Consider the following 17,636-nt stretch of genomic DNA (forward strand, 5'->3'; position numbering starts at 1 on the left):
AAACCTGTGGCCTTGGTGTTACTAGCACCACACTCTCCCAAGTGAGCCACAGGCCGGCCCTCAAAGCAACTTGTGGGGGGCTTTTGAGAAGGGCACAGCTGGTGCCCCTCCCAGGACCACCACCATGCTGGTGGCTTGAGGATTTGCTACCCCCTGGCATTGGGAACAGATCATTCTGTCCCACCCACCCAGGGTACCCAACAACCCTGCGGGCCCCTCAGCCTAATGGGGCAGGGACTTATGTTGAGGGGGAGCCTCCTGGTCCCAGCCAGAACCTCATCACAGTCACCCTATCCACGGACTGCTGGCCTGGGTCAGACCCACTGTCACTTGGGCAGACTCTCTGGGGACTTCAAAGTCCTCCCCACAGCCAGGGCCTGAGCACTTGCCCTGCCCTCACAGCTGGACACCTACATGGATGTTCAGAGCACCCAAGGACACATGGGACCTCCCGACTGCCTGCTACCCAGGCCAGTGCCACTCAGGGGTCCTGCCTCACTGCGAGCCTAAATATGGCATGATCTGATAATCACTCAACTGTTTGAGAAGAGTTTTAGAGGTATCCTCATCAGTGTGACTTTCTATCATGATGAGCTTATTGAGAATTAGATTATAGAAGCCAAGATTTTTTTTACACAAGGCCCTATTCCCTCCTCCGAATACCCCCATCTTGCTATAGGATTAGTAGACATTTCATCAAAGGCTTTAAGTCAAACTGCCTGGGTTCAAGTCACAACTCTTATCACTTATAAGCTGTGTGTCCTTCAGCAGATTAATCTCTGTGCCTCAGTTTTCTCATCTGCAAAAGGGAATCTTAATGGTACCTACTTTATCATGTCGATATGAAGATTAAAAGAGTTGGGGGCTGGCTGATTAGCTCAGTTGGTTAGAGTGCGCTGTTGGTAACATCAAGATCAAGGGTTCTGATCCCCAAAGAGCAAATATTTGTCCAGTGCTTCTCAGAAGGCTGGCCCCCAGTAAATGTCACATACTTGTTATTACTTCTTACAGGCAGGGCATGCTTTTTTTCCCCTGAGGACAATAGGCCACGTTTTGTTGCTTAAATGTAAAGAGACTTAGGCAACAGTGTCATGTCCTGACGATGTCTCTTGCTGCAACTTCGGACCTTCCCAAGAGGATAGAAGCTCCCACTGGTCCATGGAGGGAAGGGTCTCCAGTGGGCATAGCTGGCTGTCCCCTATGAGGCCTCGAGGGCAGTACACCATACCAGTCTGCCAGTGAGCCCAAGGCAGCCCCTTAGCTCAAGGGGAGAGCCCCATGACCAGTGGCTGGGGCCATGAGCACACCCAGAATGCCCGCCCACTTGTCTACAGCAAGGGGCACAGTGTGGCTCTGCTGTTAACAGCCCAGGTTCTGCATCTGAGAGACTCGATAACCATGGCTGCTGTGAAGGTAGCTAGATGTCACAACCACCACACAGATGGTCCGCCAGCCACTGGAGTGAGTTGACACAAGGAGAGTCACCAGCAGAGATAAAGAAAGGAGTAGGATGTCGGTCTCCACAGAGCCCATTTCATAGTGATGGAAGAGACATCTGCTCTGTGATAGTGCTGGGGGACCTGATCACGCCTCTCAGCATTGGATAGATCATTTGGGCAGCAAATCAACAGAGTAACCATTATTCTTTCAGAGGGAGAGAAAAAATCTAGGGTGATTAGAGGGGGGAGAGGGGAGAGAAAGGGGGATGAGGAGGGATTGGACAAGGGGCATGAAGAATAATTATGATTTGTAACAATATATATGCTAGTAATATTGATTTGATCCACATATTTCAATGTTGAAACCCAAAAGTATGTATAATCAATTTTGATTCAATAAAAATTAAAATATAAAAAAAGAAATTGTGATAAGGCTCTGACCTGATAAATGGGGTGTGATAGAGACAATGGTTTTTCAGGAAGGTGTTGAGGGAAGGCCTCTCAAGAAGCTGACATTTTAGTGGAGATCTAAATGACAAGGATGAGCCAGGCACATGGAGACCTGAGGGAACAGCACGTCTGCCAGATGGACTATCAGCTGCAGGGAGCAAGCCTGGGAGATTAGAGAACAGCTCAGATGCTGGGGTGGTGAGCATCAGGAGGGAGGGGTGGAGGGGCCGCAGAGGCAGGCAGGCCCAACTGCCAGGGTCTGGTGGACTACAGGAAAGAGTCACAGGCAGCCATTGGAGGGTGCTGTGCAGAAATGCAATGATGTGGCTTGGGTTTTCAGAGGTGGCCTCTGGCTGCCCATGGAGAACAAGCCTGTAGGAGAGCAGTAGGGAGGCCAGCATCCAGGCAAGGACGGTGATGGCTTGAATAGGGGGTAACATGGACATGGAGAGAAACTGAGGAATCGGCAGTGGAATGAATGATGCATGAATGAAAGCAGGCCCCTGGCAAGAAAGTGTCTGGGTCTGGGCCCCCCCTCAATGCCTGCACCCCTGCCCAGAGACATACACACACTCCTGCTGGACCCCAACGCAGGAGACCCAAGGACAGAGCCGGGAGCCCCGGGCTGACCCCGCTGATTCCATGACAGTTCATCACTGAGTGCGCTGGTGGAAACTGGCACGGCCTCATGCTGGGTCAGAAATGGTGCTTGGGGGCCGACCCCATGGCTCACTCGGGAGAGTGCGGTGCTGGGAGTGCAGCGGCACTCCCGCTGCGGGTTCGGATCCTATATAGGGATGGCCGGTGCGCTCACTGGCTGAGCGTGGTGCGGGCAACACCAAGCCAAGGGTTGCAATCCCCTTACCGGTCACAAAAAACAAAAACAAAAACAAACAAACAAAAAAAGAAATGGTGCTTGGGAGTGGTTTCAACACCCCTGTAGTACTTCTCATTACAGAGACTCTAAGGTTAAGAAGACCTTCAGGGGATCTCTCAGACCTTAACCTCTATTTGTAACTGCCTCTCTCAGAAAGCGCCAGAAGCCTCCACAGAATTGACCTTTTGGAAACCAACCTGTTGGAAAGTTGAAACCATCTAATCATCATGAGCTCCTCTTTAATTGGGCCCTGCTGGGTGCCCCGCCAGGTGCTATATTTGTCAGCCTATTTCACCTGCCAACACCCCTGCAAAGCGGGTTCTTCTGCCCTTTTGCAGATGAGGAAATCCAGGCTCCGGGAGGTTGTCAGGCTCACAGGAGCCTCAGCGACAGCTCCGTCTGGCTCCCTTGCACGTCCCGCCCCCGCGCTCACCGAGCCCCGCCCCCTGCACTCACCGAGCCCGCCCCCCGCGCTCACCAAGCCCCGCCCCCATGCACTCACCGCGCGCACGTCGTCAGGCAGGTCCTCTTCGAGCTCGCCCTTGGCGATCTTCTCGAGGGTGTTGATGGAGATCTCCAGGAGCTTCTCGTGGTAGTGATTCTCCAGGTCCCTGCACTGCGCCATCGTGCAGCGGTGAGTTAAGAAAAGGCCAGGGGTGTAGCAGGCCCACGCATCCCTAACCTGTGGCTGGGGCCTCTCAACAGCATTCCGAGCGCCAGGGGCCAGTTCCACTAGAGGAGAACAGACTTTAACGGCGAACTCTAAGATGCCAGGTGGCATCATCGCCTTCACAGCCATCCACCCACAAGCACTAAACACTGGGGCCATCCTCTCTCCCCTTCCCTTCACACGCCTGTCCCTACACCTGGTCATCTCTGATACTTGTCCTTCCATCATCCACTTCTCTCCATCACCACTGCTTCCCGACTGGACATTGCAGTAGACTGTCCCCTTTTTCTCCACAGCAGTGGAAGTAGGTGTAGGTATCTGGAACTCCACCTCTGCTTAAAGCTCCCAGGAACTTCCCGCTTCTAACTTGGCCTAAAGACCTCCTCTTGGAGCCGGATTTCTCTGGCCTGTCCTCAGGGCCTTTGCACAGGCTACCTTCTCTGCCAGGAATGTTCTCCCTACCCTTCCACCTGGTCCCTCTGGCCACCCTTAGGTCCTCACTTAGTGGACCCTCCCTCAGGGAGGCTCCTGGCCCTGGCCTGGGGTTGGCTGCTATGCACCCTGTACAAAGGTACCACTTATTACCTCTGTTGGGAAAATGGAACAATTTGGTCAGGCTCCCTGCACCTTGGAGCCGGATAGGGGTGGTTCCGTAAACATTGTGTGGGTGGAGTAAGTGCCCTGCAAGGCGGCGCCACTTTGGCTGGTGTTTTACTGCCTCGGGTGCCTGCCCTGCGCTTGCATGTTTTTCCAGACCTGTAGCTTCCAAGTACCATGTGGCCAGTTGCCTAGCTTATAGACCTGCGTGAAGGGGTCTGGTGACCCAGCCTGGCATGTGGAGGGTTTGTGACCCAGTCTGAATGAGCTTGAGGGGTCTGGGAGCTACAGACCCAGCCCCTAGCTCAACCATCGGCCCAGTCGGTGCAGGATTACCAGCAAGTAAAAGAGCCCAACAACTGGCATGGTTGCCTAGCTTTACAATTGGCATCACGAACAGGATTAAGTGCTAGACAATTGGCACAGTGAGTAGGATTCCAGGCCTTAGCCTAGCCAGACACTTCCATAACTTTTGTCTCCCTGCCTGACTGTGCACCCCAGGAAGGCAGGACCAGGGGGTTTCTGCTGGGGTGGAGCACAGCAGTTTGCCCCCCATGTGGCAGGGCCCCGAGTTCAGGGGGAGAAGTGTGTTCATGCTCCAAACGTTGGCTCCTAACCTGAACATTTAACCTGAGAGCTCATTATAAACAATTTGTCAGTGTTGTCAACATGGAGGTTGCTTCACCCCCCAGAGCTGAGGATTCTGAGATATCTTCGCCCATTTGAGAACAAACATGCCGGGACTCTACTGTACTTCCACTGCAGGTCCCTACACAGCAGTCCTCTCTGGGCATCCAAGCCCACTCTAACAAGGCCATTGTTCTGAGGGTCAGGGAAACCCCCTCAGGTCCCATAGAACAATCATTTGAACATTCTAAGTGGTTGCCAAATCTACATCCTTTGAAGGTGAGTTTTTTCCCTGGTGAAAAACGAGGTTTTATGTTCCTCTAATTTCAAAGGTGGAGATTCCCACTAAATAGGATCCTATGATGAACTGAAATAGCATCTTGGTGGGGGTGTAGATCTTTCTGTAAATCAAACAGGAGTAGGTATTTCTGGTAAAAAAAGAAAAAAAAAGTATGATTATAAAGTGTTGACTTTTTACCATCTCTGCCAATGTGTTTAGGGCACTGGTGGCAGTGGGGGTGGGGAGCAGGGGCGTGACCCTGCAGATGGCAGCCACTTATTTGCATCCTGCTTAGTTTTCGAAGAAGCTTTACCTTTCCCTGCATTTTGTTAAAAATGCAGATGCCTCTCCTCTAGCTACCCTGGAGGCCAGGAAAACCCAGGGGCCCATTAATGCCTCCCCATGGGGGGTTACTACAGAAAGGATATAGGCTTTGGACATTTTCAATAAGGAGCCCCACCAAGTCAATGATGTTCCTTTCAAACATGTTTATAGTCTCCTAGAAATGATAAAGAACACAGTTAACGTATATTTAGACACTAGAGCACTAGAGCAAAAGGTGCTCCTTAGAACTTGGCAGGTGCCTCCTCTAATCACAGACCAGGGTAAAGACCACCCACCTTGACCTTCCCTGGCAGATGGCTGAGAACTGACTTGCCTCTTCTCTCTCCAGAGCTCGGCTGCTCTCCAGCCATATCAGCTCACTCACCATCCCCTGAATGTTTAATGCTGTCTCCCGGCCTTAGCCAGTTCTGGTCTTTCTGCTGGTAACACCTATCCTGATCTTACTCCCCTCGCTGCCCCCCACCACCCGTGGGCGGCATCCATCCATCACCTCTAGAGAATCGGTGGAGGGAGTTGTCAAGAGCCAGACTGCCTGGGTCAGTATCTCAGCTTCTCCAGTATGTGTAACACTGGGAAAATCATTTAATCTCCCTGGGCCTCAACTTCCTCATCTGTGAAATGGGTTTCCTGCACAGTACCTGTCCCATGGAATCGTGGGGGGGTTAAACAAGTTACTTCACACAAAATGCTTTGCAAGGTGGCTGGCAGAGAGGAGACCCTCAGTAAGTTCTGGCTGTTACCCCAGACCTCTCACTGTTAGTTGCTGTTTCCGGTGCTTAGTGAGGCACCTAAGGCCTAAATGGGACTTAGTGTTGATTGAGAAGCAATGTAAGGTGCAATTATGAGGCCTGCTGCTCTGGGACACCCCTACATCCCAATCTGCCATAGACTCTAGGGGCTGCAAGGTGGGCCAAGGGTGCAGGGGAGCTGCAGGAGCCCGGGGACTGTCTGCAGGCCGAACGAATCGTACATTTTTCAAATGTGTGTGAGCACTGTTGTAGTGAATAAAATAGGGTCACTGAAAAGCATGACTGCCCTTGCAGCTTCTGGGCTGCTGGTAATAGAAATATGAGTGTGTGGTTTCTGGGAACTGTTGGGATGTTGAAAAGTGATGTCCCTGCCTGAAAAGGTCAGGAGCTGCTGCCTGGCTCTCCCCTGGCACTACGCACTGCCTCTGCAGGGCTTGAGCACTCCCCATCAGGGAGTGAGCACCTGACATGTGATGGGAGGGGCAATCTATCCCACGTCTGAGGTGTCACTTTACATGTGAGGAATTGATTAGACGCTATCTCTTGGCCCAGCCACTGCAGCATTTGATGAGGTTTGATTCATCACGCCACTTCAGACTCCAGGCCTCGCTGCCTTGTGAACACACTTGCCACCCCAGCTGCAAAGGAATTTGAGACAGCAGTGCTTTTCATTTCCACTGCATAGTGCTGAGTTTTGGGTCCTCACATCGCCCAAGAGGTGGCAACTACAGGCGGCAATGCAGAGGAGCCTTTGTTTGGTCCCCGAGTGGGGGTCCACTTTGTCTTGTGAGCACCCCGAAAGCTCCTGGAGTCTAATCAAAAACCTCTCCCTGCTGAGGTTCTGGACTCTCCCAGGATGGGGGGAACATTCCAGAGAAGAGAGCTCACCTCTCAATCTCCACAAGAATCACTTCCAATCTAAATTATTAAAATGTACTAAAAGCAAACCCAGGACCGATGAGCGAGAACGCTTCAGTCTGACATGCTGAGCCTCACTGGACGTTTCCAACAGGCGCACCGTGAAGGCTGCAGCTGCATCGCCGGGTTCTCGCCTCTGCGCCCTGCGGCCGGCCTCACCTCCAGCTGCTCCACCAACTGCATCTCCAGCATCATGAGCGTGTTGGACAGCTCAGTGATGTCTTCGCTGCACTCTCTGATCTTCTTCTCAATGTTGGGCAGTTCGGACTCCTCTCGAATAGCACTTAAATTCTGGAAGCAAAAGCCATAGCTTTAGAAATCAACATCTAAGTGTAGTTAGTTAAATGGCAGGCGGCAATCTAGTTTTATGGGTCAGAACTTGGACTCTGAGTCAAAGTGCTCAAGTTCGAGTCCAGCTCTGCCATTTGCAAGCTCTGTGAGCTTGTAGAAGCTACTTACCCTCTCCAGGCCTCAGCGTCCTGGTCTGTAAAGTGAGGATGATAGCCCCTGCCTCACTGCAGGTAAGAAAACACATGTGAGGAGGCTCTTAGAGCATTAGCAAGTGCTCAGTCCGTTAGCTTAGGTTTTTATTAGTGGCTGCCAGCCAGGTAGAAGGAGCAATGGCTGTGACAGGTGCAGAGCATGCCACCCCAAAATATGCCATGTTGGCATACTGATTGAGTTAAAGACACTTAAAAACAGCAGATGCAAGAAGGGCACTCTGACATATCCCCCTTTTCTTCCTGAAAGCAGGAGATGAAGCTCCCATGTGAAAAGTGCCCTCCCTGTGCCAGGAGGAAGGAGAACGTTCTTATCACCAGAGATGGGGAGTCAGGGCCGAGGGAAATCTGTGCAAACAAGCCTTGTTTAAACAATTGACCCAGTCACTTCTCCACAGTGAACTAGCCCAACCCCTTTGTTTGGTCATATTTCCACAATGTATCAATTTCCAGTTCTTTGTCCAGTCTCATAAGTCTTTGCCCCTAACTGCTTCTTTGGGTCTTCATTTCCCTTGTGAGTGCTCCCAGGTACATGTAAAAATCACTAAATGAAATTTGTATGATTTTCTCCTATTAATCCGTCCTATCTCAGTTTAATTCTTGGTCCTAGTTGGAGACCCTAATAGTGTAGAGGAGAAGTTTTTCCTGCCCTACAACTTCAGAGTCAGGTGGAGCTGAGTTTGGATCCTGCCTGGCTCACTTACTGGCAGTGTGACCTTGAGAGAGCAACTTTCGTTCTCTAAGCTTTGCTTTCCTCACTGTAAAGGGGGAGAAGAATGTGTGCTTCCACAGGTCTCGGGGATCAGAGGCCATGCACGTAAGGCGCCTGCACACAGTGGGGGCTCGATTCATGGAGGCTCCAATAAAAGGCCTGGAACAAGGCACAGGTTGGGAGAGTCACTGGAAAGGAAAGAGAGTTGTAGTCTTTGAGGAAACCAATTGAACCCACACAGAACCCCAGTGAGCAAGTGGAAGCCGGTGGTGAACAAATGCTAATCATTCAGGGAGAGAGGGTGCTCACAGACTGGACAGCAGCCTGGGCACTGAACACCAGCTGGTCACCAGCAAGGGCCTGGCAGGACGACCAACAGCTGATGCAATTTCAACCTGTTTTTGTCGATACTTGGTATTAGTCATGAAGGAGGAAGGAGCATGATTCAGTGGGATCGATGATATTAATGACAAGGGCTGCCAGGCTTGATCCCTGTCTCAAGCTCTATGTGAAAACAAATTCCCAATGGAGTGAAGAGTCAAATGTAAAAAATAAAACCATAAAAGTGCTATAGGAAAACATGGAGAATTTAAAAAATCTCAGAGTGGAGGTTGTCCTTTCCAAGTATAACCAGAAAAAAAGATTGATAAATTCTACTACATAAAAAAATTTTAATTCTGAATGACAAAAGCACCATAGACAAAATGGCAGGATAAACAATAAACTGGCGGAAATACTTGCATTCATTTTACTAACACAAGCTAATATTTCCACCTATAAAGAGTTCCTACAAAATAATAACTTGAAAGAAAGGCCAAAAAACCAAATACAAAAATGGGCAAGGGCAAGATAGGAGGACAAACAGTTCACATAGTAAGAAATGTAGATAGTTGTAAAACGTTGCTGCTCTCCCTACTTAGGAGAAAATAAACACATACCCAGGGTTCCCCAGACTGCAAAGATGGGAAAGCTTGTGACGCTGGCCTGACAAGGGCTGTGGGAGGTACAGGCTCTGTGGGATGCAGCTGGGTAACAACCATCAAAAGTACCAGCGTACAGTTCCGCCTTCTAGGACTTCATCCTACAGGTCAAATGTGCAACAACTTGTTCATTCCAACACTGAAAGAGCAAAAGGATGGGAAAAAACCTAACTGTCCATCAACAGGGACTGGCTAAATAAAGTGTGGCTCATCAGTGCAATGAGATATTTTACAGCTATTAAAAAAACATGAAGCAGGGGTGGGAGGGAGACTGATGGTATCCCCTTGTAGACACTTTTTGTTCTGTGCCATGGGCATGTGCCACCTATTCAGAAGTCAGCCTGGCCCATCCGTCATTGTTCTGCGCTGACTCTGCTCTAGGCCTCACTGCTTCCTCACCAGCACTCTGCATCGTGCTTATCTCTGTTTTGCAAATGAGAAAAATGGAGGCTAGGAGAGGGCCAATGATGTGTCTCTGGGTCACCAGTGAGGGGTCTGCCTTACCCTGTAGTGTAACCTCAGATGTGCCCCTCTGGGCACCAGGAGCAGGGCGCTGTGTGCGATGTCGAGGCCTAGTGGGGGTGGGTGGGTGGAGTACGAGACAAAGCCATAGGAGAGGGCCTGGCAGGGGAGGAAACGGGGGGCCCTCAAGGCCCACAGGGTGTTGAGAACTTCCAAGACAGTAGCCTCAACTTAAGCTGAACATTGGAAGCACCTGGAGAACTCTGAGCAATCCCAGTGCCAGGTCACACCTCAAACCACCTCAGCAGGTGCCCGTGGGCATGTTTCCAGGCCACACAGACTAAGAGGGGAGATCCACTGCTCTCCACTCTAGCAGGGGAGTGCTTGGCCTAGTCAGCCCTCGAGGTGACCTTGGAGGAGCTGCCCGCTCTGAAGGCATACACCCCAACCCGGGAAGTCAGGCTTGGCCAGGCCCACGTCCTGCTTCTCCAGAGGGACTTGTCGCTGAGGGGGCCGGACCCCCATGCCAGGCTTCAGGAGGAGCCAGATGGCTGATGTCCAGGCATTCCAAACCCAATGGCTACAGAGATCAGGTAAGAAATGTCAGCGTGGGAGTGGCTGGACAGGCATTAGGAGACTGGAGACATGGCCTGTCCTGAGGGAACACCCACCCTCAGGCCCTGATGATAAGTGCCTCCAGAGAAGCTGGCAACCAGAATTTTTCTGTGAAATCTTCCTGTTTCTAATGTTAGCAGGATGTTTGAATGTTTTTAAACCCTCTGTGGGCCAAATAAAACACATATGTGGGCCAAATGTGTTCCTCTGCTGACAGTTTTGAACTTCTGGTTGAATGCAGTGACACCCCTCCATATAACATAATAAGGAGGGGCTCAAGAATTGAATCACACAGAAGGTGAGGGCCCGCTAATGAGACAAGAATGGGGCTGGGGGCATGGGGAGCTGGGAAGCACATGGAAGTCCTACACATTGCATTATCAGGGGATTTTGCTCTGCTTTTAAACTAAGTTCTCAACTAGGAATGGCTTTATGGGCTCCTTGAGGCTGCTGACGCTGAAGACAAACTTGGTGTGTGTGAACAGTGTTTGAGGAGAAAGAAAGCCTACAGCATTCCTTAGAGTCTCATAAGATCTGTAGTATAGAACAGGCTAAGAATCCTGTCTCTAAAAGTAATGCTAACTGAAAGAAACAATTCCCACCAAGTACAAAGACGGGTACCCTTTCCAATGGCCCCTGCTTGGGCTGGGCCCAGTGGCCTGGTTAGCTGGGTCCCAAATGTCAGGCCTTTACCTTTGCTGCTCCCTCGGCTGCAATGTCCTACCCCACCATCCCCGGCCAACTCTTCTTTGTCCTGTAAGCCTCAACCTTCTCAAAACTCCTCAGCCTGAGTTAAGGAGCACCCAGGGAAACTTCCCTGCAGAACAGCGCTGAGCACTCTGCTTCGTCAGGTGGGGAGGGCCTGGGTCTGAGCCCCACAAGGGCAGGAACCACGTGCAGCCAGGGCTGGGCAGAGTGGGGACTAAGAAAAAGTTGAACGAACCAACAAAAGAAAACAGCAGGAGCTGTCATCGTCACTGTAATAGTAGTGATAGTACTAATACGATTACTCATAGTAATGGTGATGATAAGGCAGTGGGGATGGGGATGACCTTGAACCCCAAGGGCATTTTATATGACAGAGATCCACAGGCCCCATGCTTGGCTCAGTCCTTATGAAGGACTGTGAATGGGGGACTGTGGTTGGTGGTTATAGAGGATTCTTAAAGCAAATGTACTTCACAGGGCCTGGTTTTCCAAAGCCTTGCAGTTTCAAATATTGACCTGTGGAGGACTGGAAATTTTCCTCAGGCTATAAAGTCTCTGGTGTAAGCTAAAGATTTGTGGCACAGCAAGGTTGCTGGCTCAAGGACAGACAGGTTACTAATTGATATGTGTAGATACCGGAAATTTCTGGAGGGAGAAGGAATGTTTGCTAAGATCAAGCTTGTGTTGATAGGGCCACTTAATTGCCTTACGGGAATGTCATCTGGCTTGTTTCACTGCAAGTTACCAGTCTATATTGTTAAACTATAACCCCACCTATGTTGTCTTCCTGTAACTTCCTGGTCTGGAGAATAAATGCAGGAAGAGAAGACCAATTCGGGGTTAATTTCCCAAGGAAGGGATGCCTCTCGCTTGAAGGTTCTGGGGGAGATTAACCACTTTGGGGTCTCTCACTGCTCAGAAGAGATGGGCTTTGAGTAATCCTTTGTGGCTCTGTCACCCAGGGGAAGTGGGCTGACGAACCGTGAGGGGCAAAGCAGAGGTTGTGCTGGGATAAGGTGGACCTTGGCTCTGTAGTTATTAGCTGTGTGATCCCTGGCCAATGGGACAATGACCACGGGCCTCAGAGCCCCTCCTCTGTGGGGTTCGGCACTCTAGAGCAGGAGGCAGGGGAAAAACTTGGGAGGTGCAGGCCTACCAGCAGGTGCTTCTCCTCAAATTTGGCAATCTTCTGTTTGCCCTGCTCTTGGTTTTCCTGGATGGCCTCATGGATGCACTCATTTAAGGTGTCAAGCTCTGTTTTCCGCTTCTCCTGCTGTTTCAGGCCATACTCAAAAATGTTCAGGCAGATGATGACAAATTTGTCTTTGTAGGTGAGTGGCTGTTAAGGAAACTTTTGGCTGTCTTGGGAGCAGGCTGCTGGGAGGTCACGACAAAGGTGCTGGTACCTCTCAGTGCAGAGAGCAGACTGCGTGCTTGATTCTGTGTGTGGAGGGCCCGGAGAGCTGGGATGTGACATCTGGAGTATAAGGTGGTGGCTTTCCACCCCTCAGCCTGAGAGATTTAGGACTGTGGCCTGCAAGGGGGAAGGAGGCGGGGCCGTGGGAAGAGTGTACAGAGCAGAGGAGAGACGTGCTAATACGAAAGGCCCCAGAGGAGACTCCTGGGCGTCCTGGAAGGGCCAGGGAGGGGCTGGGAGCCCAGGGAGTGTGCGGTTTTGTCTCTGGTGGGTCTAGAAGGGCACCTATGTTGAAGGCCTGTCTTGGTACTCAGCAGCTGCAGCTGAAGCTGAGCTGACAGCGTTGAAGCAGACAGATCCCAGGTCAAGTCCTGGCTCTGTCTCACTCCACCCTGGCAAGCCACTTCACCTCTCCTGCCTCATTTTCCTCATTTGCAGCTTAGGGTACAACAGAACCTGCCACAGGGAGTCCTTGGGAGGAGTCCTTGGGGTCAGGCAGGAAAAGCCCACAGGGCTATGGGTGATCCTGTGGGGATAGAAACCAATGCTCAGGGAGATGCAATGACTTGCCCAAAGTCATATGGCCATACAGTGCTACAGCTGCAAGGCAAAGCAGGTGACCCAGCTGACGGGTGGCCAGGCCAGGCTGGGAGCCCTGTCCGTGGGGGCCAAAGCCCCTCCTCTTCACTGTCCCTCGCTGCTCATCCTGCATTTCCGAGACAGCGGCTCCACAGACCCATCCCAGAGCACTCAGATCCAGGAACTCCTCAGCTCACAATTTAAGCCCATGGATTGGCTGTCACAGTCACAGACATGTTGACAAGTGCCACCCACATCCTCTGGGGGGAAGAATGCAGGCTCTCAGGCCCCGCAGACGAGAGTTCAAGTCCTGGCTTCTAACGGCTTGGCCTTGGGTAGGCCACTTAGCCTCTCCAAGCTTGGCTTCCCCGACTATAGGACGGGTTAGTAATGGCACCCATCGGGTGGAGTGGTGGAGAAAATGATAAATACTGTATGCAACCGCACTCAGGAACAAGTAAGTACGGCTACTGAAGATTACTGCCACAGATGTGCACTTTAACCAATTTCTCCACATCTGAAAAGCTGGCTTTCCGAGCACTGCCAAGGCGACATGCCCACCATGTGTCTCTGAAATCTAGACAGTATTTCCCCCATGAAGCTCAGCTGACCTGGCAATGAGCTGCCTCTTGGGTACACTGTTCTCAAGTGGGATTTTATTTCCCAGGGTCTCACAAGAGAGATGGGGAAACTGAGGCCCAGGGCAGCGAGGGACATGTCCAAGGCAGGCTAATGGCACAGGGACCAGGCTCTGCCTGAGGAGGCTACCATGAACTCGGAAGGATATGCCTCAAGGAGCTCGCTGACACCAGGCAGGTGGGACAGCTTGCTGCCCTCCACGTCCTCAGCGCACATGCTGTCAAACAGGAAGGAGCCATTCAGGTGCTCGATGAACGCACTCTGCAGGCAGAGATACACCCAGTTGTGGCCACTGGAGCCGGGCCCCTGCTTCATCTCGCAGGCCCCTGGGAGGGCACACGAGGCAGGGGGCCCTGCACTGGGCACTGGGGCTGGTGAAGGCTTCATGGAGGAGGGGAGCTGTGCTCAGTCTTTTCTGAGGAAGGCAGGTGGGGGCGGGGTGTTCCAGGCAAAGGGAATGGCATGTGAGGAGGTGCAGAGGCATAAAACTGTAGGCTGCTTCCAGAAAGTTACATGTAGCTCAGTCTGGCTGCGGGATGGTGGGTGGGGGCCCGGTCATGAATTCAGGCCCATGCTGGACTAAGGGACTTGAACTGCTCCGGGTGTGCCTTGGGGATCCGCCTAAGGGTTTTAAGAAAAGGAGCCACTCTGGCAGGCTGTTTTTAAAATGACCTCTCCAGCCCTGTGAACTGGAGGCAGGGATGCCAGTGAGGAGCTGGGGGACCAGGGTCTGGACTTAGAGGGAGCCAACCCTGGGGGTAGGTAGCAGGCCAGAGCGAGGCAGGAGGGTGTGTCAGGCCCTCTGGGTAGATCATGATTTATGTGTTTTGGGGGCCTGGGGGTCCCTGCAGACCTTTGTTTAATTCAATTGGTGCCCTCTCATGGGCATCTTGGGGGCTGGAGATGTGCCAGCCTCCCTCAAAGGAGTACCTTGTGAGCCTCCAGCTCCTCCCGTCGGGCCTGCTTGTCCTCCAGCTGGACCTGCAACAGGTCCTCCCGGTGCTTCAGCTCATCAATGCTGTACTGGTGCTTCATCTTTGCCAGCTCCTTCTGACCAGAGAATGGGAAGTGGCATTGTTACCAGAGGACATTCAGTCCCTCCAGGCCACACTGACCCGGGCCATCCTGTAGCCTTCTGAGCATGGGCAAGGGTGTTAGATGGGTCCCCTTCATGAAGGCTGGGAAAGCTGTGAGGTCTTGTGGATGAGAATGGCCCATCTCCTTACAACCCTTTCCAGGTATTCTGAGTCTAAGTGAAATTAGGGAGCTGGGAATTCACGGAGCTGGGACACCCCAAGAGCCTGCCCTCTGCCCCTGGTCAGCCTGTGCTGGGCCTGCTGTCCTGCTGCCCAATTCCTTCAGCACCAAGAGGCCAGGGGTAGGCTGTGGCTGGACCCAGGTCAGACAGTCATGTGGACATAGGAGTTTCAGGTGCCCCTGCTATGCAGAACTCTGTTTTTACGATCTTAGGCTTATTATTTATCTTGATAATGCTAGGCAAGTCTCTGAATCATGAAAGTATCCTCCTTTGCTCGCAGTGCAGTGGGGATGCCCAGGCTGTGCTACCTGCCCTGGACAGGAATTCCTGAGGACCCAGGAGAGAACTCCTGGTAAGATGCTTTGGGACTGTAATGAGCAGAACACACCCAAACGGGCCTTTGGCCTAGTCTAAGCATTTGAGCCCATGTTGCTTTGCAAATTATTGTCTAAATGAAGGAAAAAAAAAATAAGACTTTAAAGTCATAGAATTCAAAATCTCAGATTCTTGTACGGTTATAGGATGAGAGAAAGCCCCTGGTCAGAGGGGGTCAATTCTCTGGCCCCACATCACCTCTGTGAGTCTCCAAAGAGGGTGGCAAGGGGAAGACTCTACACTTGGTCCATCTGGGGCTGGGCTGCTTGGTGGTCCAGGCCATGGGAGGTCAGGGTTGAGACGTGGCACCTAGTCCTCCTCCCTGCTTGGGATGGCCTCTCCTGGGTGCTAAATCACCTGAGTGCTCCCAAACACAGGTTCCTTTCTCCCAGGAAAGACACCAGCTTCTGGGAGATAGAGTGGGTAGCTCAAACAGCCTTCGGTCTCCCCAGCACCTAACATGCAGGGATGCCCCAATCCTGCCACTAAAAGCCTCACAAATTGGGCCAGATTCTCTTTCTCTTCTTCTCCAAAGGCAAAAGTACCCACTAACTGATCACACTGCAAAGAGTGAGTGGAAGGTGAAAGGGGACCAACTCATGGTGGGGGGGTGGGGACAGAGGCAGCAGTGGACAGAGGAAAGACCCTCTCTGCCAGGCTAGCCCAGCACCAGGCTGGAAGCACAAGCTCTGCTGCTGGACTCCTGGTCCAGCTCCCAGCCTGACCACCACTGGCTGTGAGCCCCCAGGCAAGTCATCTCCCTCGTGTGTCGGTTTCTCCACTGGAAGGCCAGGGGTGAGGGCAGGGCCTGCCTCATGGTGTGTGTGAAGACAGTGTGAAGCGGTGCGTGTGCCTGGCACGTAAATGCTCGGCAACAGTTAGCTGCTAACATTGCTCCTGGGGTCACACAGACTTGGGGTGAATGTGGCTTGCCATGAGCCAGTGATCCTGGCTTACTGTTGTCCCTCCTTTAGCCTTCTCAATTTCATCTGGAAAAGCAGACGATGGTTGTGAAGTGGCCGTGAGACAAGGCACAGGAGGGGCCAGCGGCAGGGAGCAGGCAGGAAACAGTAGCCCTGAGGGTGCTGCTGGAATCCTCTGACAGAGGCAGGGAAGGGACTTGGGAGGAGGGAGCCCCCTTTCTCTCCTCCTAGTTGTGGTTGGGGAAGCTAACCCTCAATGCTCCTTCTCCATGAAACCGAGGGCCTGAAGACTCCATCTCACAGGTCTGGGAGACCGAGAGGGAGACACTTGCCATGTGGTCATCGATGCGCCGGAAGTCCAGGTACACGAGGTCAGGAAGGTAGGCACAGATGAACATCTTGTAATCCTCTGCCTCAGCCATGGGGTTCCCAGAGAGGCTGAGCGTCCGCAGGCACTTGAACTGCCGCAGGTAGATGATCTGGGGAGAAGAGCAGAAAGGACCCCTTTTCTTGGCTGCCACAGAGCTGAAAACACACCTGGCAGCCTCTCTCCTCAGCACGCTTCCAGACTTCCAGAGTTTGCAGCCTGGCCACAGCACCTTCAGCACGGGGGTGGGGTGGAGAGGGTGGGGGTGCACAGATGAGGAGGGGGTGGAGTGTTCCAGCTGGATGGTTGTACTGAGACCTCCAGTCAGGCATGTGTTTTCCAAAGAATCAGCAGACCAGGGTTCAAATCCTAGCTGGATCTTGGACAAGTCACCTAACATCTGTGAGCCTCAATGTCCTCATCTCTAAAATGGGTACAAGGATATTATGTGTGTTATAGGCATCGTAAAGACCAAATGAAATAAGCTATGAAAAACATTTAGAAGAGGGCGGGACACCTACTCAATAAATGGTAGTTGTAGCTGTTGTTATTGTTATTATTAGTGGTCATCAGAATAGGTGTACATTTTTAAACCATAAAGCCTTGTGAAGGTCCAAATCTCTGATATTATTATTATTATTATTATTATTTTTTTTTTTTTTGTCTTTTGTCTTTTTCCGTGTCCGGCAACGGATCGCAACCCTCAGTGTCACCCCCGTACCGGACCGGGGACCGGCAACGGGATCGCAACCCTTGGTGTTGCTCCCGCGCCTCGCTCAGCCAGTGAGCGGGAACCGGTCTGTATGTGGGATCCGAACCCTCCGGTGGGAGCGCCGCCGCGCTTCCCAAGCAGCGCACTATCCAGTGCGCCACTGGGCCGGCCCAATTTTTTTGGCAGCTGGCTGTTATGGGTATCTGAACCCTTGACCTTGGTGTTACAACACTGCCTTCTAACCAGCTGAGCTAACTGGCCAGCCCCAAATCTCTTAAATTAAATGGAACCCAGGGGCCGGCCCGGTGGCGCACTGGATAAGTGCGCCGCTTGGGAAGCACGGCGGCGCTCCCGCCCGAGGGTTCGGATCCCACATACAGACCGGTTCCCGCTCACTGGTTGAGCGAGGGGCGGGGGCCGCACCAAGGGGTGTGAAC

At 52.1% G+C, this 17,636-nt stretch overlaps 1 protein-coding gene across 1 annotated transcript in view; it reads right to left on the bottom strand.

Annotated features, from left to right (window-relative positions):
• LRRC48 (leucine rich repeat containing 48) overlaps nucleotides 1-17,636 on the bottom strand; it is a 33,074-nt gene that overhangs the window by 2,715 nt on the left and 12,723 nt on the right. The window contains exons 4-10 of the mRNA XM_008566241.1: nucleotides 16,453-16,599; nucleotides 14,495-14,614; nucleotides 13,713-13,825; nucleotides 12,086-12,260; nucleotides 7,112-7,243; nucleotides 5,369-5,439; nucleotides 3,269-3,392 (exon numbers count right to left, since the gene is read on the bottom strand). Of these exons, the coding sequence (XP_008564463.1) occupies nucleotides 3,269-3,392; nucleotides 5,369-5,439; nucleotides 7,112-7,243; nucleotides 12,086-12,260; nucleotides 13,713-13,825; nucleotides 14,495-14,614; nucleotides 16,453-16,599 (882 nt within the window). The remainder of the gene's footprint in view (nucleotides 1-3,268; nucleotides 3,393-5,368; nucleotides 5,440-7,111; nucleotides 7,244-12,085; nucleotides 12,261-13,712; nucleotides 13,826-14,494; nucleotides 14,615-16,452; nucleotides 16,600-17,636) is intronic.

This window comes from Galeopterus variegatus, unplaced genomic scaffold (assembly GCF_000696425.1).
Source record: "Galeopterus variegatus unplaced genomic scaffold, G_variegatus-3.0.2 Scaffold229, whole genome shotgun sequence".
NCBI classification, from domain to species: Eukaryota; Metazoa; Chordata; class Mammalia; order Dermoptera; family Cynocephalidae; genus Galeopterus; species Galeopterus variegatus.